This window comes from Aspergillus stella-maris (genome assembly GCF_047715825.1).
Source record: "Aspergillus stella-maris strain CBS 113639 unplaced genomic scaffold BDV14scaffold_2, whole genome shotgun sequence".
NCBI lineage: Eukaryota > Fungi > Ascomycota > Eurotiomycetes > Eurotiales > Aspergillaceae > Aspergillus > Aspergillus stella-maris.
This window is the reverse complement of record NW_027396796.1, coordinates 438,326-465,193: the sequence shown is the minus strand read 5'-3', so window position 1 is coordinate 465,193 and position 26,868 is coordinate 438,326. Positions and strand designations below refer to the sequence as shown.

Here is a 26,868-nt window from a genome sequence, read left to right as displayed (position 1 = left end):
GTGGAAACGTATCCTGCAGCAACATCTTTAACTCAGACAAGATGCATATCGACTGCTACATGAATGACCAGCCATTCTTTTCCTGGTCATTGCCTGGCCCAGACCTCCTACTGACTATCTAACACGCGCGCCACTCCGACTGGCACCCGACTGGCCATCTGGGCCGCTGGACTCGTCCTCGAGCTGCGGCTTTGGTCAAACTATTCTACTCGAAAGGGCATCCAGACGCCTGACTATCTGGCCATTACTGCACATGTGCGTGCGCCGGTCGTCAACCTTCTGCATTGCTCACCAATAACTTTCTCTCCTGCTAAGCATCACTGCCCTTTCTTATGTTGCATCCTAGGCAATAGCCAACAGGCTAGGAGCGCTCACAGCAGAGCTGTCACCGTATGAAACCATACGAGTCAGCGTCACTCCTCTGGCAATACCCGGCCTTTCCCTGGAAACTGTTCGCACGGCACCGCCAAGCGTGCTAGAGGCTTTACTAAGCCTTGTCATGGATTGTGAGCCTGCTTGCCCTAGCCGCTCTCTGGCGTTACAGGTAGCCACTCCTCCGTCAGAATCAAGCGACGTCAGCTGGAGACCAGGGCCACCGTCTGCTCTGCAAGAGGCAGATCATACGATTGGAAGCACGCCCTGGAAGCAGCGGTCGTCGTCAGACGGAGACAAACTCATGGATTCGCTGCGAGAGTTGATGACGGAGCCGATGGGTTGGCAGTCAGCATAGGTTAAGAGGTAGGTAGGTAGCTTGTGCCACGTAGGTTGCGCTTTGTTCTTTTCTTTGTTTGCAGAGTCTTTCTTCGTGTTGAAAAGTAGGTATTCTATTCTCCTTCTTTCATCCTGTCCTAAGCATTCTATTCGAAGCAAAATGGCCACCTCTTCAACCCTCCCATCCAACGCAGACTATATCATCATCGGCGCAGACACCGCCGGCCTCGTCGTTGCCAGTCGCCTCTCAGAAACCCCCAACATGCACGTCGTGCTTCTAGAGGCTGGCCCAATTGCAACGGATGATCCGCGCGTTCAGGACACAGCGGCTTACCCTAGCCTAGCGGGTTCCGAGCTGGACTGGGACCTGCGAACAGTGCCCCAGGTAAGCAATTCTTCTACCAACCTACAGACCAGACCCTGATATAGCCCTGCCCCAGACTGGCCTCAACAATCGCGAACTCACCCACCCAGCCGGTAAGGTCGTAGGCGGCTCCTCCGCCATCAACGGAAGCGCCTTTCTCCCGCCGTCCCCAGGCGGAATCAATGCCTGGGCGCAGCTAGGAAACCCGCAATGGACATGGGATTCCCTGGCGCCGTATCTCCAAAAGACATACACTCTGCATCCGCCACCTATCCGCGGTTCTGGCTTCGAAGCGACTCACCAGAGCGCGAGTATTTCTCCAGCGATGGGGCCGATCCAGGTTGTGCACGGCGCGCCGTTGGATAATGCATATACCACCCTTATCCAGGCGTGGAATGAGGCTTTTGACATCCTCGGGTATAGTTACAATGAAGACTTTCTTGCTGAGAAATCTAGACTCGGTACTCATGCTTATACGGCGGCGATTGATCCGTGCTCTGGGCATAGGAGTAGTACTGATGGACCTGGTCAGTAATATGGCCACCTAATCAGCAGAGACAATGTGACTATCGAGACGGGCACGACGGTGCATCGGATCCTTCTTCAAGCGTCGGATGAAACCGAAAACGTCGTTGCCACTGGCGTCGAGGCCCAAGTTCAAGTTGGCGACGACAGCAAGACCATCACCGTCCATGCCTCGCGCGAAGTGATTCGCGCCGCGGGGGCGTTTAACCCGCCCAATATTTTCAAGATATTGGGGGGTAGCTTCTGCCTCGCGACTCGCCAGTCTAGGAATCACCGCCACCAGCCAGCCCATTATCGACCTCCCCGGCGTAGGCGAGAACATGCAGAACCACATCATGGCCGTATTCCCGGCGTCCGTGAAATCCAGTGAAGCGACTGCAGATCTTAAGCCTGGAATCAAGGCGTTGGCTCTTGCTAGGGCTGACCTGCCTGATTTGCCTGACTCTGAGTCTGGTAATGGTGATGATGATGCCCGCTCAACAGCCATCCAATCCATCTTGCAGAACCCCGCCGAAGCATCCGCCATCTATGGTTTGGCTATATTACCAGATAACATCGCCATCCTCCTCATCAGACTAACATTCCCCTTCTCGCGCGGCAGCACGCACATTACAGCCTCAGCCGCAACCGATCCAACCGCAAACCCACGCATAGACCCTCGCTTCCTATCCGACACCCGCGACATGCACCTCCTAACAGAGCACACGCAACAACTATTGGATATAATCAACACCAGCCCCAGTCTCCGCCCTTTCTTCCAGCAATGTCAAATCCCAACTGACAAAAAGGCACTGCAGACTCAACTCCGCGGCTCCATGGCCACCCTGGCGCATCATACCTGTGGGACGGCGGCCATGGGGCCCAAAGACGCGGGGGTGGTAGTTGACGGGGATCTAAAGGTTTACAGAACGAAGAACGTGAGAGTTGTAAGACACGAGTGTGTTCCCTTCGATTCCGAGCGTTAATCCCATGGCAACGGTTTACGCTGTTGCTGAGAAGGCCGCGGATCTGGTTCGGAGTAACGGGTAGTAGTGAGATCTAATGGATGGAATCTTGGTGGATAATTATGATTTGAGTGATCATAGGGGTGAAAATACAAGTAGGACCAGCCGGTCCAGAAATTGATATCTATATATAAATTCCAATCTATAGGTACCGTATCCCTCCAAAACACGATTCTAACCCAGCGCTACTCTCTCTATCCCGATCCTCTTTCTATTTCTCCCCCTCCCTGTTTCTGACTTAAATCAACACCAAACCCCAAAATCACCAAACCCTCTCCTAACCCCTCATATATCCCCCCCGCAACACCCTCCATCCACCAAGCCGCCGCCCCATTTACCGCAGCCCCAGTCTTCCCATCATACAAATTAAGCACTGTATTCCCTAATCCTACTCCGCCCCTCCCTAATTTCTCAGCCAGGAGAAGAATAAGAGCCGTGATTCGCTCGGTTATCCTGTGTGCACGGTCGTACCGGTACAGCTGGAACATAACTTCTTTTAGATATGGCATAAGGAGTTGAAGAAGGAGGCAGATGTAGATTATACTGCTTGCCAAGAGGCGGTGCAGGTAAGATCTGTGGGCTGGGCCTGGGTGGGCTGGTGATTGTTGGAGTTGGTGTTGGTGCTGCGGGTGGTTTGGATCGGTGGGTGAGAGCAGCGTTAGTGGTGGTTTTAAAGGTTCTGGCATGCTTGATCTTAGCAGTGCTGTTTCGTCGGGACTTAGGTCTTCGGGAAGTGCGGAGAGGAGGTATGCCATTGAGTTTAGATAGAGGGAGCGGACGAGACGAGGTTCCGAGTGGGGTTGTTGTGCCTCGTAGCCTGCGTCGCGGAGGAGGTGCAGGGCTGTAAGTAGACTTATTAGCATGATGCATTTACATTCAATATTGAGAAGAGATGCTGGGATATACCAGGATTAACCCGATTCCACCGCACCCCGGAATCACCCTCGAAGCTCGCCCCCGCGTTAACTGGTAGGGCCAAAATATCTCGACTATCTCTACCAGTACTCCCTGTCTGCACCGTGGCAGACAAACCAGTACCACCGAGATCATCATCAGGTCCACTAAGCGAGTCATCTGAGTTACGCGCCGTACTTGCGCTCCCTGACGATGACGGGCGCGGCGTGCTATCGCCTGTACTGGGGGCTGTGCTGGAGTTCGAAGTAGTGCTGAAGAGAAGCGGCATTGTCGTTGAGGATGCAGCTGGTGTTGAATTTGCTCTGATAAGCGCGTATCGAGAAGACGATCGTGTCAGACGGCGCTTTATCACTGTTGGGATTAAGAGGGGGAAGAGGCCGAGCGAGAAGGTTGATTGCGGTGGTGCTGGTAGTGGTGGGCTGAGTGGTGAGCCCGTTGGGAGGGTTGCCATGAACTCTGTTGGAGGATTGGTCCGGGGTTCGAGTAAACTTAGAGTGGATAGCTGATATAGAGGGTAGAAGAGAAGAACGAGTTTCCAGTCTCAAGATAGAAATTTCAAGACTTAGAGAAATGATAAGCCATCTGAATATTCCGAGGGGCGAAGGCAGGGTGCGAGATTCACCCCGCTGTGGCGGCCGCCATGATCACGATATAGTACTTTGCTACTCTAGTAGCAGACTACTGTAAGTCAAGTAGGCTAGAGAGATAAGTCAGAGAGGAGAATTGCAGTCTAGAATGTAAAGGTGAGACGTTGGGGACGGAAAACCGTTGCGAATCGGCTCTTGGCTTGCAGTTCACATGTCAGTGGGGCGGATTTAGATGCACGGGATGCACGGGATGCACATGATGGGGAGGACTGCTCCGAGATCAGATGGAGTGGAGATGAAGATGATGGACTTTTTGAGGATTATCTAAGATAAGCAGTACCTCTCTCTCACTATAGAAGTCTGGTGTCAACTCACGCCCTTCCATGGCATGCAGCCAATCGGAGACCCCTGGTCCAGTTTTGGAGTTGTACTTGTACGCCCTTTACGCCCTTCGCAGGCTCATCCTTGTTACTCACTCCACCTCCACTGTGGCCACTGATAGCACTTATAAGCATGGCATCACCTCTCAGGTAGAGTAAGAAGAAGAAAAGAACAATTATATTACGCGCACCCGAAACCGCTTGATCTATCTACAATCTGAAATTTAACCCTGTCCAGCAGTCCTCCACTTTTACGACGCTCACATTCCAGGTCTATCCGTGCCTCGGAACTGAAGATCTGGCGGTCCGGCATCAGGCATCACCATCTCCGGCTGCTTCGACGTCGGAATCGGGATCGGAGCTGTTGCGCCGCTGGTTACACCGGCCATGTTCATCGGTTCAGCCGCACCAAAGCCTCCTCCACCATCATCTACTCCAAAGTTCAGGCCCTCCATCCCTTCCAACGGGATCTCCTCTTCATATCGATTGTTGAGTTGTTGAAGGAACTCGGGATCAAAGCCCATTTGTACAAATGGATCGACTGACGTGCTCAGTGGCGTTGAGAAAGACGACACTTCAGCTGACACACTGCTACCCCAATCAGCTGATAACCCAGACGGAGCAGCTGAGAACATCGCTGCACTGCCTGAAAAACTGCCAGCTGAGCTCCCGCGCACACTGGGTGCAGCAGATGACCGCCCAGTGTCAGGGAGAGCAGGACTTTGAAAGCCAGAGCTAGGCTGTCCCGAACTACGTGACCCGCGAACACACACTGGAGGCCGTCGGAGTCCCTCGTGCGACGCAAATGGTGGTAGCATACCCAAGTTGTTGAACTGGATATGCTCTGAACCTGGCGCGGGCTCGAGGCCTGCATCACGTTTGAGAATGCTCAACCAAACAGGATTGTCCGCACAAGTTTGGTTCCACGGATCATCAGTTCCATATATGACTCGTCGGCCCTGATCTTGAATCGCTTGGTCTGTCGGTACGGCTCCGCTTGACAGATGTCCTCGGATGAACGCGGTGAGCTCCAGCTTAAGGCGCTCGAAGCAATTGGCGTCCTCTGGGATAGGCAGGGCAGGCGCTGCAGTAGTATAGTCTGAGAGCTTGAAAGGATCCAGACTGTTGCGTTCTTGGCCAATGAGGTATGGCGGCATAGCGTTTTCGACGAGACTTTGCACAACAGGCTCGAAACCCCAGTCACCCTGCCATTGGTTCATGTCGGCACCATTCTTGAAGTGAGTTGCAAGGTGATCCGCTCGACCTTTCCATGTCGACAATGTGATTCCACAGAAACCGCAGCGAGAGATGATCTCTGTGGTATGGCTTCGCCATTGGTCCATGGACGGGACGAACCGTACGTTATGCATCAATCGAAGGTGTTGGTTGAGATGGTCTTTCCGGTAGAAAGTTCGTTCAGTCGAGCTCTTCTCTGCACAGGTGCTATAGTTGTGCGACTCGAGATGCCCATTGTCTGGATCGACAGCCATGCAGAATACACAGCGATTCGCGCCATTGATGAATGCTACGCCCCCTTGAGGTGCGCATGTCCATTTCTCTAGGGCTAAGTGGAGGGACTTTTCATGGCGTTGCCAGTCATACTTGGTCTGGAAGGAGTCGGCACAGAAGGTACACTGATAGATGCGAGCATTCTTGGCTTTCTGTTGAGTAAAGGTATTGGCAGGTGTTGCAGGCTTGCGACGGCGACGGCGGTCTTTCCGCTCCATTGAGCCGTAGGATCCAAGAGAGGAACGATGAGAGAAAGCAGAAGCAAAAGATAGATCGGAAAGGGAAGAACGACTAGCCGATTGACTGTTTTCATGACTGCTAACGAGGGATGAGGCGTCGAAAACATTCGAGTTCGTATGGCTTGAGTCATTGCTAGACCCAGTCCGCCGAGGACGGGCACGTGACCCTTGACGCACTTCTAGGGGCAGGGATGGGTCCTCCAAAGCTCGCAGAATGTTGGACAGGGCAGCCGGTTCGTTCTCAGGAGGAGAGTATTTCCAACGTTCCAGGGGTGTCAGGAGCGTGTGGTCAATATCTGGCTGCCTGGGGATCTCAATTGCGCCCGGCACGGGTGAGCTGCTTCGAGCCGCAGGTCGTATCTTACCACGCCGCCTGGCATTGGCCAGCCAGTTGGTGATCTGAGTCCGTCGCAAACCTGTGCGCAACTTCAATTCATCCTTCTCCGCTTCGGTAGGATATGGGTGATCGCTATGATCATAAAGCCATGATTTGAGAATGCGTACCGCCTCTCGCGAAAGCCGGGAGCTGCTCTTTCTCGCACGACCTTCCAAGTCTTCTGCAATGCCGGAAAACGACTTCATTGCTTTCTTGCCCGTCAAGCCTCCGGTAGGGATATCAATGTGCTCGGAAATTGGATGTAATGTGTCCAGACCCGCGAACTTGCCCTGGGGCATGGTCTGGGTGAAACTGCATTCGCGGTAAAGCGAGATGCAGCATGTGCAACCACTCTTCTGCATCACACCGCGCTTGGCCATAAAGCAATCCAGCCCCATGTTCCGGCAGAAATCGCATGGTTCTTTGGCACGCATCATGGGGTACGGACCCTCTGGATCGTAAAAGAGTTCACCCTGAATGCCTTTGCTAGGCTCGCGTCGTTGCGGAACAAAAGCTGGCATTTCTGACTGGTCGTGTACAAGAGATTGGTAATTCGCCTGAGCATCGATCTCGTCAAATTCGAGTTGGTCAGAAGCAACATCGTCGTCCCGCGCATAAGAGGCATGGGACCCGGATGCAGCCTCATCAAAGTCGAAGAACTCCATTTTCAGGGCTGACTGAAGTGAAGACTTTGAAAGCTATAGACAGGTGATATAGCAACCAGGACCAGTGAAGATGCAGTGTAGTAAATGGTGAGTAGAAGAATAGAAGAGAAGTGTAGAGAGATGGAAGGAGGAGAGAGGGTGAGAGGGGTGGTTATCACAAGAGGGCTGTGTTCTTCGTCCGGGGTATGAAAAGCATGCCGAAGGAGTGGAATGTGGATAGATTGGACCCTGCTAGCGCCGTTCTTCCTACCAAGAATCGTCCAGATGCTTCGTCGTTGTCTTCGGTCGGACTGTTGGATTACCTGCTCATGCGTGGAACTGCAGCAACGCTCACGCGGCTTGTTTCGATTTTGACCGACAGTTAGTTATCATCTTACGCTTCCCGGGGCCATATTGGCAGCATCAGCCCATCAGAGGACGAGAAAAGCGACCCCCCTTGTCGAGCAGGACCCATGGATAGGCGGCGCCAGAGGCTCGAAGAGGGGAAGACTAGTCATTGCATGTCGGAACTAAAACTGCACGCCCTTCCAACGACAGCGCTATGCCTCTTCCGGTTAGCCGCTCAGCCCAATGATTCATCGCGTCGATATCGGACTTTTCACCTTCCGCTCCCCGTGCTTGTCTTGGTCTATCAAGCCATCTTTCTTGTTTCATACAGGGGCTCCAGCCGCAATTACTATATCAATACTTGTCATGCCCACCCTTGTTGACCGACTGGTAATGAGCCCCTCTGACGTCGAGGCGTTGGTCACTTGGACCACACTCGGCTGAAGCACTGATCCTGCCAAACAGCAACGAACAATACTACTACTACTAAACACAACGATGAAGATGGCATGTTCCTGTGTTCTCTACTGGTTTACCTAACACATTTAGCTTTCTCGTTTGACGAACTAGCCTCTCTCTCTAACGCTTGTCCTCCGCATGCGCTGATAACGATAACAACTGAAGTTTAATTAACCCAACAGTGCTTATGGCAGTCGACTTGTCCATAGAACGATGAGACGAGTTCGAGCCTACCTCCTCGCTGTTTCGAATGACTAGCATGGAAGGGTATATGCACCGTCAGTTTGTATCATCGACTCTGGCATTGATCCTAGAGCTTGGCTGCGGAAAGATGCACCCAGCTTCTGAATCAGTCCAATGAACATTGGCCCCTTTAATGCGTCTACTAATATACAACAGGCCTACTGCGACTTGCAGAATACTAAACGCTATCAATTCGTTTCATCCGTGGTGATATGTACAAACCCGCTCAGAACCCATACTTCTTGTTGAATTCGTCGGCCACTCTCTTCGTCGTCTTGATGATTTCAACACAGCCCGGGGAGTCTGAGTGGCAGCAGATGGACACTTGATAATCCTTGATCGGCAGTGGCACGACAGTTCCATCGACGCTCGTCACGGACTGGTCCTCAAGCTGTTGCCGGACGTGTTTCTCAACGTCCGCAGGGTCCCATGGCTTCTTCTTCCGGTCAATCACAAGCATCCCCTTAGAATCATATTTAACATCGCCATAGAATTCAGCGCGAAATTCAATTCCCAGATCGTTGGCAGCCTTTTCCATATTTGTGCCTGGTAGCCCAAACACCGGTACGCCCTTAGGAATACCCTGCATGACAGCCTTCGCGACCTCATAATCCCTGCACATCATCCCATAAAGAACACCATGAGGTTTGACGTGGTTGAGGGGCACTCCTTCGCGATCCAGAAACGCTTGGAGCGCTCCCACCTGGTAGATAGTGATCGCTGTGAGCTCTTCCGGCGATAGCTTCATTTCGCGTCGCCCGAACCCTTGAATGTCTGGCAATCCGGGGTGGGCTCCCATTAGGATGTTATGCGCTTTGCAGTTCCGTACCGTTTCCTGCATAATCAGGGGATCGCCTGCATGAAAGCCGCAGGCAATATTGGCGATATCGATCAATGGGAGAAGCTCAAGGTCCGGGCCACAAGCCCAGTTCCCGTACTATTGAGCGATCGCATTAGCTCTATGTGGTGGGCAAAACCGAGGCGCAATGTGAAGACATACCGCTTCCCCCATATCGCAGTTAACCAACGCTTTTTTTGTGATTGGAGCCATAACGAATATGCTTGCAGTCGACCTCGTTTGCCGGTCGCAAGGACCGGACCGGTACTTATACGCAGAGCTTAAGCCCCTCCCGAACCGTGGATTGGAGCTGGGAGGGACCTCTTCAGAGGTCGTGGCGGGGTGGGGGACTCGGAGAAGTCGTCCCTATCATCTTGTGTAGATCACTCCGCTGCCCCGATTGCCCAATGTCTTCGGCGTCATCGTGCAATCACAGCAATGCCGAATTGTCCGCAGCTGTTATCGATAGCTCATTCCCAGCATCATGGATTCGGAGCTCGTTCCCCGCAGGCAGATGAACGCGTGAGGGGTTACCGAGATAAGGAATTGGAGTATAAGTAACCCAGGAGGACTTCAGCGATCGTCGGGCCTGGGTTGACACACCACTCATTCGTCATGGAGTCTCTCAAAACACTTTTAATCGCCAATCGAGGGGAGATTGCTGTGCGGATTTTCAAAACTGCAAGGTACGAGCAAGTGCTTACTCTCCGTACCTGCGACTAACACCACCAAAGGAAGCTTAACATCAGAACCATTGCAATCTACACAGAGCCGGATGCTGCATCAACGCATGTTCATCTAGCAGATGAAGCGATTCTTCTGTCTGGCGCGCCCTCCAAAGCATACATAGATGGGTAAGTAGGGTCTTTCTCTGTCGGGTCAATGGCTGATGATAAGCAGCGACCAGATCATCAAGATCGCAAAGAGAAAGAATGCAAACGCCATAATACCAGGATATGGGTTCCTGTCAGAGAACTCGGACTTTGCAAGGACCGTTGCCAGCGCTGGCATGGTCTTCGTTGGACCGTCCCCAGAAAGCATCGAAGCATTCGGACTGAAACATACAGCTCGAGATCTTGCGACGAAGGCCGGTGTACCAATCGTTCCTGGCTCGCAGGGACTGGTTACAAGTGAAAATGAGGCCGTAACCGTCTCTCAGAGCCTTGGTTTTCCTGTAAGCTCCCGGCGCTATCAAGGTTGTTCTAGGCTCATTTTTTTAGGTCATGTTGAAGGCGACTGCTGGTGGTGGCGGAATGGGCTTGCTTACATGTAACACGGAGAAAGAGGTTCGCGGATCATTCCAGACGGTTCAATCACGAGGTGAAGCTCTATTCAAGAACGCTGGACTTTTCATCGAGCGTTACTATCCGTCCAGCCATCATATCGAGGTTCAGGTCTTCGGCAACGGACAAGGCAAAGCTATCTCCATCGGCGAGCGAGAATGCTCCATCCAGCGAAGACATCAGAAGGTGATCGAGGAGTGCCCGAGTCCCTTCGTTACCAGGAATCCAGATCTAAGAAAAGGTCTTTGCGAGGCTGCTGTACGGCTCGCCGAGTCGATAAACTATGGTTCTGCGGGAACAATCGAGTATCTTGTGGATGACGAGTCAGGGTCATTTTTCTTCCTCGAGATGAACACCCGCCTTCAGGTCGAGCATGGCATTACAGAATTATGTTACGGCCTCGATCTGGTTGAGCTTATGCTCAAGCAAGCAAATGCCCAGCTGTCGGGCAAGAATGGACTTGATGCAGAAGTTCTCTCAAACATTCCCATAGGTACTCCGAATGGCTCTGCCATTGAGGCTAGGGTCTACGCAGAAAACCCAGTCAAGGACTTTGCTCCATGCCCGGGAACTCTGCAGAGTGTAGAGTGGAACGAGACTCCCGGGTCTCGAATCGATACGTGGGTTTACCGGGGAATCAAGGTCTCTGCAAATTATGGTATGTCTAGAGCATTCGCCTAGTAGGAGAAGTCTGACAGTTATCTAGACCCCCTCATTGCAAAGGTCATGTATCATGCACCAAGCAGACAACTAGCTATTGATGGACTGAAAGACGTCCTAACTGGGTCGAGGATCTATGGCCCTCCGACTAACCTTGGATTTCTGGCCGAAATACTTGCCAACAGCGAGTTCAAGGCTGGAAACACCTTGACCAAGTTCTTGACCAACTTTGAATACAGCCTATCAGCCATTGATGTTATCTCTGGGGGAGCCTACACGCTTATCCAAGACTGGCCCGGACGACCTACCATTGGAAAAGGCTTTTGTCATTCTGGACCCATGGACTCTGTTGCCTTCCGCATTGCCAACGCCCTTGTGGGTAATTCTGCCGGTCTCGAGGGCTTGGAAATCACCTTGAGCGGGCCAGAACTACGTTTCCTAGGACCAGCAGTTGTCGCGCTCTGCGGCGCGCCGATTGATGCCAAGCTCGACGATGCCCCTTTGCCCATGTGGTCGAAAATCAAGATAAATGCTGGTCAGCGCTTGAAAATTGGAAATACCACGGGCAATGGCTGCAGAGCTTATCTTGCCGTCTTTGGCGGATTCCTCAACGTCGCGGAATGGTTTGGCTCGAAGGCTACGGCGCCCATGGTAGGCGTTGGTGGCTATCAAGGTCGACAGCTCACTTCCGGGGATTACTTAACCATCACGGACCAGCTGCCAGAGTCAGAAAAGAACCTCTCTTTGCCTGAAGATCTCGTCCCACAGTACCCTAGCAGCTGGGAGCTCATGTCCATGCCAGGACCTTATGACGATGGTTACTTGACATCCGAGAGTATCGATATGCTTTATGATGCTGAGTGGACTATTTCACATAACGCTGCCAGAGGTGGTATACGTCTTCTTGGCCCGAAGCCCACTTGGGCTCGTCAAGACGGAGGAGAAGGCGGCGCTCATCCTTCCAACTTGATTGAATATGGCTACGCCATCGGATCTCTGAACTGGACGGGAGACGATCCAGTGATCTTCCCTCAAGACGGACCCGATCTTGGTGGGTTCGTCAGCAGTCATACGATCGTCAAGGCAGACTTGTGGAAGCTCGGGCAGGTAAAGGCGGGAGATAGTCTGAAATACAGGGCTACTTCTTTGAGAGATGCTCTGTCGGCGCGCCATGCCGTCGAGAGGTTTATTGATGGCGTTGTTCAAGGCTGTAAGGATGGAAACTTTGGTTCTATTATTCCTCTGAGCAACTCTTTGCCTGCAGCGCAGACGGCCTCGACCAGAGGCTCTGGTGTCATACATCAAATTCAAGCTAGGGGGAACCAACCGCTTGTTTCATATCGACAGGTAAAATGACCTTCTTCATCTCGCTAAATCCTTTGATTGAACTAACGCTCCTCAGGCTGGAGATGATTACTTATTGATCGATTATGGCACCGGCGCCTTCGATCTCAACCACCGCTACAGGGTCTCTGCACTGAAGAAGGTCCTCACCGATGCAACAGGCCAAATTACCTTCCAAAGCGGCCTGATATCCATGGTCGGCTGCGGAAATTGTGAGTCTCAACAGACATACCATGATCTTATGCTGCACCGCTAATCAAACCTTCACAGCTCTAATGCTCTACTACGACGGCACGCAAATTCCCCAAAAGAAACTAATCTCCTACCTCTGCGCAATCGAAACCCAACTCGGCGACCTTTCCCGCGCAAAGGTCCCCAGCCGCCTCTTCAAGCTCCCACTAACCTTCGAGAGCAAGCGGCAAGACGACGCACTGCAGCGCTACATGGAGACCCAACGCCCCTACGCCTCCTACCTCCCCGACAACATGGACTTCGTCGCGCGCAACAACGCCTTTTCCCGCGCTGAGTTCGAGAACATCTACCTAACGGCCAATTTCCTCGTTATCGCCGTCGGATTCTTCACGGCGCTGCCGCTCTCTTTACCCGTTGATCCACGCCAACGCATGAATTGTCCCAAGATGAACCCTTCTCGCGTCTTTACACCTGCAGGCCAGGTCTCGTGGGGCGGTAGCTGCCTGGCTATTTACACCGTTGATTCACCAGGCGGATACCAGATGACCGGCCTCACAATCCCAGGCGTCGACATCCTCGGTTCGAAACGCGGCTATGAAGCGCAGAGACCCTGGCTCTTCGAGGACTTCGATCAGATCACATTCTATGAAGTGGATGAAGAAGAATACGAGCGACAGCTTGCTCTCTTTCAGAGCGGACGGTACGAATATGAATGGGAAGAAGTCGAGTTCGACATGGCAGCTCATAATCGGCTCCTTGCAAATACAAAGGGTGAAGTCTCGAGGATCAGAGAGAAACAGCGCAAGGCGCAGGCTGAGATGGATAAATTAGAGAAGGAACTTCTTGAGAAGTGGGCGAAGGAGAAGGCTGAGCGCGGGGTGCCGATGGATACAGTTGAGGAGTTGTTGAAGGGTATGTTTCTCTTCCCTTCTTAATGCTCATCACCAACTAATGATGTGACCTACAGACCCACGAATAACACCCATCGAAGCCCCCCTGAATGCCAACGTGTGGAAAGTCGAAGTCAAAGAAGGCGACAAGCTAGAGAAGGATCAGGTCGTGGTTATTCTCGAGGCAATGAAGCTTGAGATTGCGGTGCGAACGGAGTCAGTTGCTGTGGGTGCTGTCGTTGAGAAGATCCTTGCACAGCAGGGTGATTCGATTGAGGCCGGGAAGCCGTTGATGCTTGTGAGGAAGGCGGAGTAGGTATTCTTTTTTCTTTTTTCTTCTAGATTATGGTTGTGACTTGTATGATTACAGTGGTATACTGCGTTATGTATTCAATGGGCAGGAATGCTGCTTTCAATGCATGGAGATTAAACTAGAACCTCCTCGGGGTATACTCATACAGATCCAGTGCTAATGTAGAGATGATTCATCACCACCAAAAGCTAACGCTAATCCCGGCCCTCAAACCCCTAACATAATGCCACCACCCAACCGGAATATAAAGCGACTCGCCCTCCCTCAGGACAGTCTCAACATACTCCGCCTGCTGAAACCCAGGCCACATAGCTTCCCACTGCTCTGACTCGGCCGGGGAAAGCTCAATGGAAGCCAGGTCCACCTGAGACGTATTCGACATGTCGATCATGCGTTCTTTCGGGGAGCTATCGGTGTTGCCGTTGCCGTTGCCGTTGCCATTGCCGTTGGAGGTTGCGTCTGCAGAAGCTGATAGCGATTTTGGGCCCGTAGCGGAAGAGTGGCTGCCTCTTCGTTCGTGCTCGGCGACGGGTTCCATGCCTCGAGGGTATATTTTGGAGGCGGGAGTATGCGGTGAGTAGAGACGGATGTATTTCGCGCCGGCTACTTGGACGAGAATGTTATGGTAGGGGTCGTGGTGGAGGGGGGATATCGTCCAGGATGGTCCGATCCAGGTATTGATGATAGGGTCGCTGGGTGGTGGGATGAGGCGGTCGTCGTCGCTCTCGTCGCTGTCATCATCATCATTGCCTGCATTACCATTATCTTGTGTCTGATCCGGATTCGAACCGTTGGCAGCAGCCCTCTTCCGCCGCTCATCCTCCCGTTCCTGTCGTTTCTTCAAGTACACCGGTGTTCCCTTCTGCGGTGGCGGAGGATCAATGTAGCAAAAGTCTGGGATGGAGATATCCTTGCGCAAAGATGGAATCTGCGCCAGAAGATCGTGCTGTGCCAGATACCCCGTCTGGTCGGCGACTTCATCGAGATCTTCGTCATGGTCCTCGTCGGCTGTCGAGTCCGGCTTGACCTTCGAAGTAGACGGATTTCTCCAAATAAAACTATCCACAAACTCCCTAAACTCCATAATCCTCTGCCCCCAGCCTTCATCCGTATAAGACCTTCCGATCTCAACAGGAACCAATCTGCGCCCACCAAACGTCCGCTCAAGCCAGTAATCGCGCGACGCCCAAGGCCGCGTCGACAAGGCAGGCCAGTGCTCTACCGCGTTCGTGATAACCAATGGCGTTTTCACATTCTGTATATGCTCCTCCATATAGTCAAAGCTTGGATCCGAGACACGCGGAATGGGGTACTTGAGATTCGGCGCGGGCACGGCATCAGGTGGGAAGAGCGGCGGGGACAGTTTCCGTCGTTTCGAGGCGCGCGAGCGATAGTCTGGGATTTCTCTGGGGTCTGTATCTTGCGCATTGCTAGGGTCAAGTGTATGCGGTTTCGTAGCTTCTTGTAGAGCGGAGAGGAGGTTCTCGATTAGATTCTCGCGGAGCGGTGCGCCGGTCATGATGAGTGCTTTGTCGAGGGTGTGGATGGCTGGCGAGAGCCAGGCAGCGGCTGGGTCGACCTTGAGAGCATCGCCGGAGCAGTTTTCAAGGGTCTGAATCAGTTGGAAGATGCTGGATTGTTCGAGGGCTCGAGTTGTTTCTGCGGGCTGGTCGATGAGATTGAGGTTGTCGCAGATGCCGAGGCAGGCTTTCACGATGCTCGCGTCTGTGTAAAGTCTTCGCCAGCGAGTCTCGACATCCTTGAAGGGAAATACGCGTAGATGCGCGTCGGATAGGCGAAGAGCTTCGTCTGTGTTGCTGAAGAGAGCTTCGCGGAGGGTGTTGACATTGTTGTCGAAACACTGGAGAATGGGGTCGTCGGGGGCTGGATTCGTGATCGTGGAGAGAGTGGCTGTAAGCACTGTTTGAAGCACCATCATTCTTGGTAAACAAGTGTAATGGAAGAAGCAGGCGAAGGAGTTCAAGGGGGAGAGAAAATGGTAAGGATGTGTTCTTCAGCCATTTTGGCTAGTGAAGTGAGAAAAGGTAAGTCGCGTTGGCGACTATTGTGAATTTTTGAAGGAAAAGAAGTGCGGAAAGCTTGAGGTGACTTCGAAGTCTTCCTACCCAATTAACTATTTAATACAAATATTTTGAATCTATAGAATGTACGGCACTGAATATGTCTTTTGATCAATTAAATATTCGAGATAGTAGATCACTCAATTCTATATGGTCTATTGTACACTATATATTACATGGATACCGTATAAAGCCTCCTCTACAGAAGCTGCATAACAAGGGTCGGAATCTGCTGGACACCTTCTCCTCGCATCGCGCTCACTGGAACCGCCGCTATTCTATGCCTCCAGGCGTTGGCATCACCCCCTGGGTGTTCATGTTCGCCACGTTCGATACCACGTAGGTATGCCTGCAAAGCTTTGAATCGCTCTTGGGTTTCCGGAAGATCACACTTCGTAGCCACAACGAACCACGGTTTCGTATGAATACTAGGAAGGGCAAGTTCGGGGAGTTTTCTATCGGGCTTAGGCATTTCGGTGCCATATTCTTGCAACTCTGGTAGACTGTGCTGCGGAGGGGTCCAGGTCAAGTCGTCGTCGGCTCCGCCCTTGGTTTTTGGTTCCATGTCGCGCAGCTCTTCATATTTGCCGAGTTCGTTCCACAGCTCTTGGAGCTCGTCGATAGGATCGCCGGCACTAAGATCAACCACGAAAGCCAGGATGCCTGCCCTCTCGATGTGTCGCAGGAATCCTAGGCCAAGGCCACGGTCCAAGTGAGCGCCTTTGATCAATCCCGGGATATCAGCGATGGTGAACCTCTTCCGCGGGGGCTTCCCTTTGATCTCGACCAGAGGTCGCCCTTTGTCGCTGTCAATAACCACAGTACCGATGTTTGGCTCAAGCGTAGTGAATTCCCAGTTTCCAACGCGCGTCCGGCTGTTCGTCAACGAGCGAAGCAATGTACTCTTTCCGGCATTCGGCTTCCCAACTAATCCAACGTCGGCAAGCAGCTTCAGCTCAAACTCAAGCTCTAGACGCATACCACCTTCGCCGCGTGAGGCGAACCTCGGTCGTGGATGCTCACGAGAAACCCAAGCGCCATTTCCCAGGCCTCCAGCACCCCCAGCTGCTAGCAGCATTGGCTTTTCCATGTGCTTTGTGAAGTCAAGGTGGATAGGCGAAGGTGGTTCAAGCGCAGCGATGGCCTGTCTCCGTGGCGGATTGGGAGGAAACACCGTCGTCAGGAAATCCGACGGGTTCGCGCCAGGATAGAGAACCCAGCGGTCGTGACGAATGGACGGAATACCAAATTGCTCCTCAAAATTGTCATCGAATTCCTCGTCGCTCTCTTCGCGTACCTTTGCTGCGGCCTTCATTGCCGCTTCGGCAGCCTTCTGTTCCTTCCTCTCCAGATTCCGTCGTCGTTGTTCCTCAGCAACAGGGTCATATCGATTCACTTCTCGCACCACCGTCCCAACAGGAACCTGGATGAGGATATCATCTCCGCGTTTGCCACCTTTGCTTTTCCCCTGACCGTTCTTTCCCCTGGTTGCCCGTATTATTCCACTCCGAGCAAGTTTATGCAGGCTGGTCATGCCATCGATGGCTTGAATGTAGATGCTTCCACCGCTGCCACCGTCACCACCGTTTGGAGGACCTTCTGGAATGTATTTCTCGCGCTGAAACGAGACACATCCGTTGCCACCGCCGCCGGCATATAAGGTTGAGCGACATTTGTCTTGGAAGATGAACCGGGAATAGTCTTCGGGCGACGGGTTAAGGTGCGATGGAGGCTCGCTCTCGGTCGATTCGTCTACCGAGTCTTCCGCGTTGAGATTCGTAGCATATCTGCGATTCTGTATATGAAATGCACTTTGCCGTCTCGCTATAGGACAGAGACAATGGCTTCGTCGCAAGAGAAGGTTGGTCAAGGTTCGGAGGCTCGTTCGTTGAGTCGCCATTATGGTCCGGTGCTAGGTGTCGCTCATCCTGCAAGGGTACCCAGATCAAGCAACAGCAAATGCAAATACTGCAAATATCCAAAATCAAGACTCCTGTCGTCTCCGATGATAGCCCGTTGCGTCAATTCCGCGACGCTCAACGTAAACTCCGCAAGCTTTTTGACGTCATGTGATCTTATCGCATATCAGCAATCAGCACGTGGCGATAAGCCTCCTACCTAGGCTTATCACTTCGAGTCTTGACTCCTCCACCTCCAAGTCCAACACTAAGACACCCATCGTTTCTGAAACTCGACTATATTCAAGCGTGAGGCGGCCAAAGCAGCATCCTTTACTACCCGCCTATGAGCGCTCTACTTCAGAATGCACCGATGGGTCCTTCTCCGTCCAGGCGTCCATGCGCGCAACACCTATCTACTAGATATTCCCTCGCACGCAGCACCAATAGCCTCCCGCGCCTGAATTCGCTCGATGAGCAAGGCCATGAACTGTCAATTGTGATTCCTAGACTAGCGCTGACTGATGATGTTCTGTTTCAGGTTTTAGAGCGCCTGCGCCGCATAACACATGCATACGCCATACGTATCTACCGGCTACAGTTCAGTCCAGTCCAGTCTACCATGACCCTGTTTCTATGACGCACGCATCCTTCGTGGCGCTGCTCTGCGAGTCTGCTTTGCCCTGACTCTAGCCGTTCAATACCCGTCTGGCCGGGATAAGCGCAGCAAAACATTCTGAGACGAAACGAGAGGGCGGTCTGAGGTGCATGTCAGGCGTACTTTACGCTGTACAGCACAGCACGACGGCGGCGCGGCGCTAGCTTACAAGTTGCAGCTATGCACTGCCGAGAACCGTACGGTTGGGATGTCAATCGGCATGGTCTTTGCGAGGTGCCGAGCTATACTCTGTATTTATGCCGGATGCATAAAGTGCACACGTCGAGTATAGGGATGCTGCGTCGGCCATGCCGAAGTATATAGCAACCTGCGACAAACAACGGACGTCATCGCCATCGCCCTGTCAACGAGATGCTTGCGCCGCAGGAACAAAAATCAGATACAGAGCCGATGATTGAGATGGCAATAACAACTGACATCTCGCAAGGGATCATACTCTGTAGTCATACGATACCCGCTGCAAGATGCATTATTGCTGCTGATCTTGTCTATCCTTCAAGGCAAGTATGATCCGAAGACCTGCGATGTACGTATCGAGTATCTATCTGCTCCTGGATCGATAATTCGGCACGACAACGCCACCAAGCAGGACCCCGACAATAATATATTAACCGACTCACCAAATGTACGATTCGATTCTTCAGGGACCAAAGAATGGTCTGGAACAATACATTGGGGTCATAATGGCTCCCGCTGTGGCAACTCTTCAGTCACAATAATAGAGTAGGGGTACCCATTGTACGGTCTAGACCAGGAGGGAGTCGCAAAGTACCCCGTACGCCATCCAGCCACTACGGAGGAACGGACGCGTCGTAGATCGAAATGAGACATGTCAGAAGCTCTCCAGGTTCAGAAACCAGAAGTGACAAGGGAAAATAAAACAAAGCCACTCACAGACCAGGGAACAAAATTCACTAGGAGAAAAGCCACTCGGTACGTATTTTCTACGAGTCTCCCGCTTGACATTTCCGAGGTCCTGTTCTTTTGGCGATAGTACAGAGTAGACGAGTAGTCGATACGTTGTATACTAGCAGTTGGACGAGCTGCTAGGCAGCTGGAGAGCAACCGACTGAGACAAACCAGAGCAGTCACAGTGCAAATAATCACCCCTTCCAATTTTACCACCAACTCATATACCTCCAATGATCCGTATTTCCGTCAGGACTGGCTGCACTTACTCGTACCTCGTAAGCCAAATCGTACTTCCTCGTACGTGCCTTTACGTGTGAAACGGTACTTCAATAGAACCCGTGACTCCGGCCTCCCGTGTCCCCGATGTACGCTGTAAGGTACCTCCAGTCTCCAAATCTCCATCGTAAAAAAAACGTCAACCAATAGCACACCAGAGGCGGTAATCATCCCCGAATTCCGAAACCGAGGCCGGCCGAGCAGGGGCTAACATGTCCTAATGGAGAAGAGGAAACTTGAATGAAAATTGGGGAGCTGGAACTCAGATGAGGTAATTGGCCGCGGGCGTGGGCAGTCGTACTTTTGTCACAATGGGCGGGATCTACGCCATCGCCTTGTCTTGTGCCTTGTGCCGCGGCTGGAGAAGCTGCGATCGACCACTCTGGAGGATCTCAGGAGTTGGTAATCAGGATGGCTGCTGGTATGCAGAGTGGTGAGCTGAGGTATGGAATTGATTCTGTTGGGCTCGGCTCAGCGCTTGCCAGGGCTGAAGATACGTCACTTCAATTTACCTGGAAAGACCGATTCCAGGCAGTTGCTCGATACCGTACTGGAGATACAACTTTGGGCAGGTTGTCGCTTGGATCGCTTAATTGTTGTTTGATCAACCATCCGTTGCCACCGCAAGATTTGTTGCAAGCATCGCCAGGGCTCGATCGGCGTGGCGGCCAGTATCTGAATTACGAGAAAGCCTCGCAACTCGCTTACAAGTCGCCTTGCATCTTGCTCACTGCTGCATGTGCGGAACCAGTTTCCTTCAGGGAAAAGCGCCAGGTTTGATCCAGATCATGATTTTGAGGCAATGCATGCGAACGTCCATCCCAGATACAGGATTATGTGGACGGATAGATTACCCAGCCACTGCTGAACGCGAAGGTTGCCATGGCTATGGCAAGGCGGCTGCTCCGTATAACTGAACGCTAACAGTAGACGGCAATCGCGGCAAAGATGCGTAGAATAAGGCACGAGAGCTGATGTGGTGCCCATGCGGTGTAGTGTAGGAATATCTGGTTTGTTGCACAAGTTTCCTTCGATAATTCCTGCATGGCTTCAACAGCCAAGTCAATTCCATCCAAAAGTTCGAATAGTACCTGGCTTCCAAGTATCTCTTCTGATAATCTACTGTCGATGTGTTGGCAATGCTCCTCGGATTCGACATTCGTCCTAAGCTATGCTGTGCAACAGGAGAGTCATCAAACCCATAGGTCTGCATGTAACGTGCGACATGAACTCGAGGAGGGCTATCATGGCCTGTCATCGACATTATGCTTTGCCATAGAGACGATCTGTCGCGTATCAGGAATGGACTCCTTCCAGGGCTATGGTGGGTTACGCATGGCATAACTAGCAAAAGCCAATTTGTGAACAACTATCAAATAACAGGACCAACGCTGCGGTACCTGAATGGCTCGGTCAAACGTGCCTTTTAGGCAAGGTTTGGTAGGCCCAATGAGATGCATTGGACAGCTGTTGGCTCCTACGCCAATTGTTTCATGATAGGCTCCTCAATAGAACCGCTCGACTGTCATCGATCATGGTGGCCGAACCAATGTGCAACAGTCGCGGTCTCAACTTGAACTGGTCTACGTAAACCGAAATACGTATTCAGTCCGCGATAGTAGGCAGGCAAATGGAGGCGAAGCCCCGTAAGCATGACTTCACCCGCATGTTTTCGGGCCTCGTGGTTCCACAAACTGTTCTCACCGTCTATCTGTCCATCAAGATAAATTAGTGACTAACTAGTATCGTGGATCGAACCACGATTCCTGTTGCATGAAAGTACGGGTACTTTCGAGTACTTTGTAACGCCCGCGGGCTGATCGAGCCTCGCACAGCAGTTGCATGCGCTGGCGCAATGCGAGATCCAAATCGAGTATTCAAGGAGTCTGGTGACCATCATCTCACCGAATCCAGGATCGCCATGATCGGATCGTCGCCTCACGAGAGAAGGTGGCTGTAAGTTGGTCGGACTTTGTAGGTCGGCTTGGAACCAGGTAGACCATGCATGGATAATCTCGTACGCCAACTGACCGATACTTGATTAGAATTTGGGCAAACGATGACTCAATGCTTTCTTTCGGCGTTGACAACAGTCCTGGAGGACCGCAAGGCGTGGATGAGTTAATGATGACACTGGTGTTAATTGGGCGCGCATTGAGGCTGTAGTACTGAAGTGTCATATCAAATGGATCAGAATCCCTGCTTCACTTCGACGAGGTCAAAATCGAATGATCGCTGAAAAGCCTTTACTTGCTCTCAGCGGAGACGTTCCACACTGCGTACGGCCGGACGGCGCGTACGCACAAGGGTCGATAATTGACAGATCCCTGCTCGATCCATCCATTGGCAGCCGCTCCACGTTCAGTCAACGGACACATGTTCGCATCGTACAAAGAGAAATTTTCCATGTCCCACCAAAAAAACAAGTTTGCCCTTATGCAGGTCCGGAAATAAGGAGAGATCTCCGGTTAGAAGTACGACCGAAGTACTTTCTTTGGAAGACGCCAATGTCGCCTCTCAGCCTCTGACGTCTACAGACGACAGAGAGATTCCCTAAAGTCTGGAAGCGGAAATGGACGCCTTCACGGGCTTCGTGGAAGACAGGGATGACGATGCTCCAAGCGCAATTTCAGCGAGAATCCTTGGGTGGAGAGGCCCAGACAAATGATAATGGAAGTTGATTCCTCGAGTTCCAATTGTTAGCTCACATGACAGTCGACGAGCCGTTCAAAGAGCGCGAAGAGTCGAAGGATGCGCAACCTAGACTGAAAACAGTCAATGAAAGCCTGAAAGGTTGTTGGAATCCAGGACTGTGATGGGCTGGCTGAAGTGTGACGGAAAGTTGAAGCCGCCCACTTGAACCAGCAGAACCAGTGGGATCCGTCACCGCGGCACCGGAACGCTCTTTCCGCTGGAACGGCGCCCCGAAGCTCCGCAAGGTACACAATTTCAGCTTTGCCACCAGGGGAAGAAGTGCTCCACGGACCTCAAGCTCGAGCTCATGCTTGTCAATCCCAGGCTTCCACCGTCTTGTGATCCAGACCCATGCCGGGAAAAAGATAATTACCGGTCGCAGGTAGCTACTATGTAGTAGTACGCAAGGGGAAGTCAGGACTCAACTCAGGAGATCAGGAGTAAACTCTCCAGTCTCCACCGGTAGTTCCTCGGAATTAAATTGACTTTGTCTTCCAGCAGATCCAAAACAAACGTACGCTGTACTTGTGCGTTCCAAAGTACGTCGTTCAGCTCTTGTCTCAGGCTCCCTGATTGCTACCCACCCCTCATGCGTGATGATAGAGATCATCATAGAGCCTCGAGCTGTCACCCGATGATGTCCTCCCAATAATCATCTGCAATTGGGCAAGGCAGATAAATTGTCGAGGAACAGGGTGTCAGGCTAGTCTCTAAGAACATAAAAAACAGACTCCATGTGGTCCATCACTCTGTTGTTTTTTGCGTCAGGCCGGTATCTGTGGGGTCACTGGGGTGTGATTCTGGGACAAAGGGGCGCTGGTGCGTGGATCCTTCCAAATGCAAAGTCATCACCGAAGGCTTCCAGAACAACTGGTGCCCCCGCGCTGAGACAACATTAGCCGCTCCTCATTCGGTGGCGGTCCGGATGGATCCTTCGTCAAGGATTATGGCCATTAATGAGAAAAGTGCGGCTGTGGCGGCCAAGTAACGATTTGTTGAACTCTGGATACCATGAGGTTTCCTTGTCAAATTGCCGTGTAAGGATCGATTGGTGAGTCAAAGGATCGTTTGTCATAATTTCCAGTATTTGATTTCTGGCAACAACTACAGCTCCAGCGTACGCCATACGGAGAACTCCGTCATACGTAGCTGAGGGCGGAGGCAGGACTGACTGTTCCATAACCGACCCGACAGTTCGGCACTGTGGGCTGCATATCAAGGCGATCCTTGATCCACCCGAGACACTATGATTTGTATACTCGAGGAGATGAGCGCCGTTCCTAGTAATCTGCAGCGCAGTTCTTTGTACTTTGTCACTTGGGAAATCGGCGTATTGAGGTTCTCGTCAGTTGTTCTAGGAAGGTGTACTTGGTGCAAGAGAGAGAAATGTACTGGAAACTCGGCAATTTTGAGAACAATGCCGAACCAGATCGACAATATCGGATCATACGCAACATCAAGTTCCGCTGTGCCAGATGGCACCTGAACACAGCAGCAACAGTCATGATATCGCGAAGTCTTCGCGTTGATGTGTCCTCATTGGCAGCTTCTGCCTTCCCAATGCCCTGCACACGGAATCAAAACATGGAAACCTAAAAGCAGCGGCATCTGGGAATCATCCGCGAATCGGAGAGTTCAACTCGACGAGGATGCCATGCGACTGATGTGACAGGGACAGGCAGGAGCAAGAGGGGTTCTCGTCAGCAAGCTGAATTCTGGAACAGCGGGAGATGTTCCTGCCACCTGTTGGGCTCAAGCATGGCCGCTTCCTTCCACCCGTGTTTGCTTCTTTGCCCCTTCTCGCCAATGGTCAGCTGTAGTAAGTACGCCTCGGTCGGTATTATGGTTGTTGTCGCGGATCATAGCGCTGGATGCCCGCCAGGATGAGGCACAGAAGTGTTGCCGCCCGCCCTCACCGTATATTGGAATCTGGTTTGCTGCAAGGCAGACCAGGACAAGGGCCATTCCCAGACCGTTGCTATTAAGGCATGCAAGCACAGATGTCAAACTGCCCGCGGATTTTGTTTCTGCCCAAACCAGCAGGATTGGCACCCTGGACAGACCTATGGGGGGTAAGAGATGCAAATTAAACATGCGCCTGCAGCAACGCAGCAAACAGAGACGCAGCCGGGATGTTGAGCATTGATAGATTGTCGCCCAGTTACTGCCAATCCAGCGTTTGCTTCTCACCGCTTACTGCCGGCGGGGTTCTTGCCAACCGTGTTTGTCCATGTTCAAGGCCATGACAGTCTGTCTAGTGTCTTTTCTGTGGCCTGATTCCGACATCCGAGATGACTCGTCTCGTTCGTCTGGCATGCGTTGTTTCGGATTCAATTGTTGCTCGGCCCATTGGTCGTGTGTTCTTTGAAACACATCTGCTGTCAACAAGCAACGAACCATCTGCAATGCAGCGCCCAGTTGGCCAGTGCTCACATGATCGCTCATCATGCAACTCCAGTGCTCCAATGCCCCAACGCTCCAATGCTCCACCCCCAGCGACCGCAACTACAATCCCGCCTTTCTCTGCTTTGCTCCCGACCTCTCCGAACAGGCATCGCCATGTACACGCCATGATTGGTATCGAGACAGGACGCCTAAATTGTGCTGTGCTGCCTACTTCAATGCGCTGTCAAGGCCTCATCGGCTTTTACTCATCACCGCCAGATGGCGGCCGTGGATCATAGCGGGCCACGCCGTTCGCAGCCCAAGGGACCTTCACCTACCTTACCGTGCTCTTACTCCGCATTCTATTCGCAAGAAGTTCTTATGCATGAAATGCAGTTGATGCAAATCCACGGCACGTCAGGCTCAGCAGCGCTCAGCAGCGCTTGCAGGACTCACTGATCGACCGCTGATGAAGTCAACGTGTCCAATTCTCAACGGCTTCACTGCTGCCTCATCTTTGTCCTTTCTCGGAAATTCCAAGTGAGGAATGCAAACAAGCTGTACAGTCATTTTGGTTTGTATGGCCAAGCAGCAAGATCTCCACTTCAAGCTTCCTCCATTGTAGGCGACTACCTCTCCCAGGACCAACAAAATGAGCTCGTTGCGAATACATGCAAGCAATATAATTCCGTGTCCGCCAGGCAGTGCGTCGAACTCTCCCCGCTAGGGCTCGTTCCACATTGGCATCACTGCTAAGCGGACTGTGGTCAGGTGGATGAGTCCTACGGCGTGCAGCGCGAACTACGGAGAATCTAGCCTATCACATACATGTTCTGTCGGAGTCACGCCAGGTGGACGCTGACTCTCATAAAACAATAGTGGTCAAGAGATCATCTGCAGGCTTGCAGTGCTCATCCTTCGATTTCCTTCTGCCCCTCCTCTTCAATCTCGCTCGCGTGGCACCAGATCTGGATCGCGCTAAGCCAGGCACTATGGACCCAGGCTCGCAGACTGTGACTTTCGTTAGACAATACCCCTGGAACAATCTTCCATGCCCCTCCAATTCCTGACATTCTGTCACGCGAACCTCGGAAGGGGCTATCCTGTATGAATGCCTCGCAGCTCACAGCCTACATTGTACATGAGGCGGAGAAACAGCTGGCCTCGAGTAGTCCTCGCTGTCAGGCCTCGGAGGGAATTTGCAGAGCTCGAAACCAAACGCCCGACCCTGAAGAATGACGTCAAATGAAGAATCTGCAGCTCCTTGCCTACGTCGGCACTTTTCAGGGACTGCAAGATGTCAAAGCACCCGACAATCAGGGACCCGACTGAAAGCTCCTGACAGTGCACTCTGTAGATGAAAACATCGGGATAGCAGCTATTTTGTCGTTGACCGAGACGGCCTTTGAAATAAGACGGCTATTGAAGAGTAGACGAGCAGGACGACTAGGATGATGCCAATTATCCCTGCAGATTTAGCTATAGATGCATCAATACCGCATTACCTCCTCGCGTCAACAGTGGCTGCTGGGTTACTCAGGCAGGGCTCGGATCCAGGTACCGTAATTTTACGCGGCTGTACGAGCCAAACTTTCACTCAGGGGAGGCAGATCAGAGAAACGCATCTCACTATCTGATTAGAGTCAAGACGGCTGAATCAATAGCAGCAATGATCCCTCATCCAACTGTACAGAGTAAGCTCGTTTGCCCCTTTTGACAAGGTCGCCCACGCTAGACGTCAATCCATCTTTCTCCCCGATCAGCCCGTTGGCGGCCCACTACCGGCACAGTGACGAAATGCTCCTCGCTTAGTGCGTTTTCCGTCTCTCTCGCCCTCACCGCAGCCCTCCGCCTCCCCTACGCCTTGCGAAAGACCACCTGAAACCAGGAGAGCTCGAGACTCGGACAGTCAGACTGCTCACTTCACCTACTGCCACTATACTAGACCCACCTTTACTTCTAATCTTCCATTATTTACCGAATTTCTGGTCCTTGTTTGCCTGTGACGAGCGGCGGCTCTCGAGCTGTATCGCATACAGAGCACAACCATACACCGCATCTTTCCCCCTTTCTCCTGAACAAGGCCTTTACCTCCTGGCCGTCTTTGTTTGCTACTACT

At 52.2% G+C, this 26,868-nt stretch overlaps 7 protein-coding genes across 7 annotated transcripts; 2 read left to right on the top strand and 5 right to left on the bottom strand.

The window, feature by feature from the left end:
• Positions 1-871: 871 nt before the first annotated feature.
• BDV14DRAFT_195073 (GMC family oxidoreductase) lies at positions 872-2,565 on the top strand (the record flags this gene model as incomplete). Its single annotated transcript, XM_073772090.1, has 4 exons — positions 872-1,096; positions 1,152-1,567; positions 1,631-1,836; positions 1,868-2,565. The coding sequence occupies 4 exons, from the start codon at positions 872-874 to the stop codon at positions 2,563-2,565; spliced, it is 1,545 nt and encodes a 514-aa protein (XP_073633340.1).
• Positions 2,566-2,681: 116 nt separating this feature from the next.
• BDV14DRAFT_42690 (uncharacterized protein) lies at positions 2,682-4,109 on the bottom strand. The gene is made up of 2 exons (XM_073776750.1): positions 3,511-4,109; positions 2,682-3,445 (listed from the first exon to the last, which is right to left on the bottom strand). Exons 1-2 carry the CDS (start codon positions 3,968-3,970, stop codon positions 2,799-2,801), a joined length of 1,107 nt encoding a protein of 368 aa, XP_073633339.1. The 5' UTR covers positions 3,971-4,109; the 3' UTR covers positions 2,682-2,798.
• Positions 4,110-4,664: 555 nt separating this feature from the next.
• On the bottom strand, positions 4,665-7,501 carry BDV14DRAFT_42645 (putative homeobox and C2H2 transcription factor). Its single transcript, XM_073776749.1, has one exon. It carries the CDS (start codon positions 7,273-7,275, stop codon positions 4,747-4,749), a length of 2,529 nt encoding a protein of 842 aa, XP_073633338.1. The 5' UTR covers positions 7,276-7,501; the 3' UTR covers positions 4,665-4,746.
• Positions 7,502-8,257: 756 nt separating this feature from the next.
• On the bottom strand, positions 8,258-9,463 carry BDV14DRAFT_42643 (LamB/YcsF family protein). The gene is made up of 2 exons (XM_073776748.1): positions 9,305-9,463; positions 8,258-9,241 (listed from the first exon to the last, which is right to left on the bottom strand). Exons 1-2 carry the CDS (start codon positions 9,353-9,355, stop codon positions 8,531-8,533), a joined length of 762 nt encoding a protein of 253 aa, XP_073633337.1. The 5' UTR covers positions 9,356-9,463; the 3' UTR covers positions 8,258-8,530.
• Positions 9,464-9,641: 178 nt separating this feature from the next.
• On the top strand, positions 9,642-13,913 carry BDV14DRAFT_42639 (bifunctional urea carboxylase/allophanate hydrolase). Its single transcript, XM_073776747.1, has 8 exons — positions 9,642-9,828; positions 9,877-9,996; positions 10,043-10,316; positions 10,363-11,083; positions 11,132-12,432; positions 12,488-12,641; positions 12,700-13,533; positions 13,589-13,913. Exons 1-8 carry the CDS (start codon positions 9,758-9,760, stop codon positions 13,825-13,827), a joined length of 3,714 nt encoding a protein of 1,237 aa, XP_073633336.1. The 5' UTR covers positions 9,642-9,757; the 3' UTR covers positions 13,828-13,913.
• Positions 13,914-13,999: 86 nt separating this feature from the next.
• Positions 14,000-18,084, bottom strand: BDV14DRAFT_186747 (uncharacterized protein; the record flags this gene model as incomplete). Its single annotated transcript, XM_073770860.1, has 3 exons — positions 14,000-15,744; positions 16,146-17,666; positions 18,024-18,084. 3 exons carry the CDS (start codon positions 18,082-18,084, stop codon positions 14,000-14,002), a joined length of 3,327 nt encoding a protein of 1,108 aa, XP_073633335.1.
• Positions 18,085-20,503: 2,419 nt separating this feature from the next.
• BDV14DRAFT_42614 (uncharacterized protein) lies at positions 20,504-21,292 on the bottom strand. Its single transcript, XM_073776746.1, has one exon. The coding sequence runs from the start codon at positions 21,010-21,012 to the stop codon at positions 20,557-20,559; it is 456 nt and encodes a 151-aa protein (XP_073633334.1). The 5' UTR covers positions 21,013-21,292; the 3' UTR covers positions 20,504-20,556.
• Positions 21,293-26,868: the final 5,576 nt, after the last annotated feature.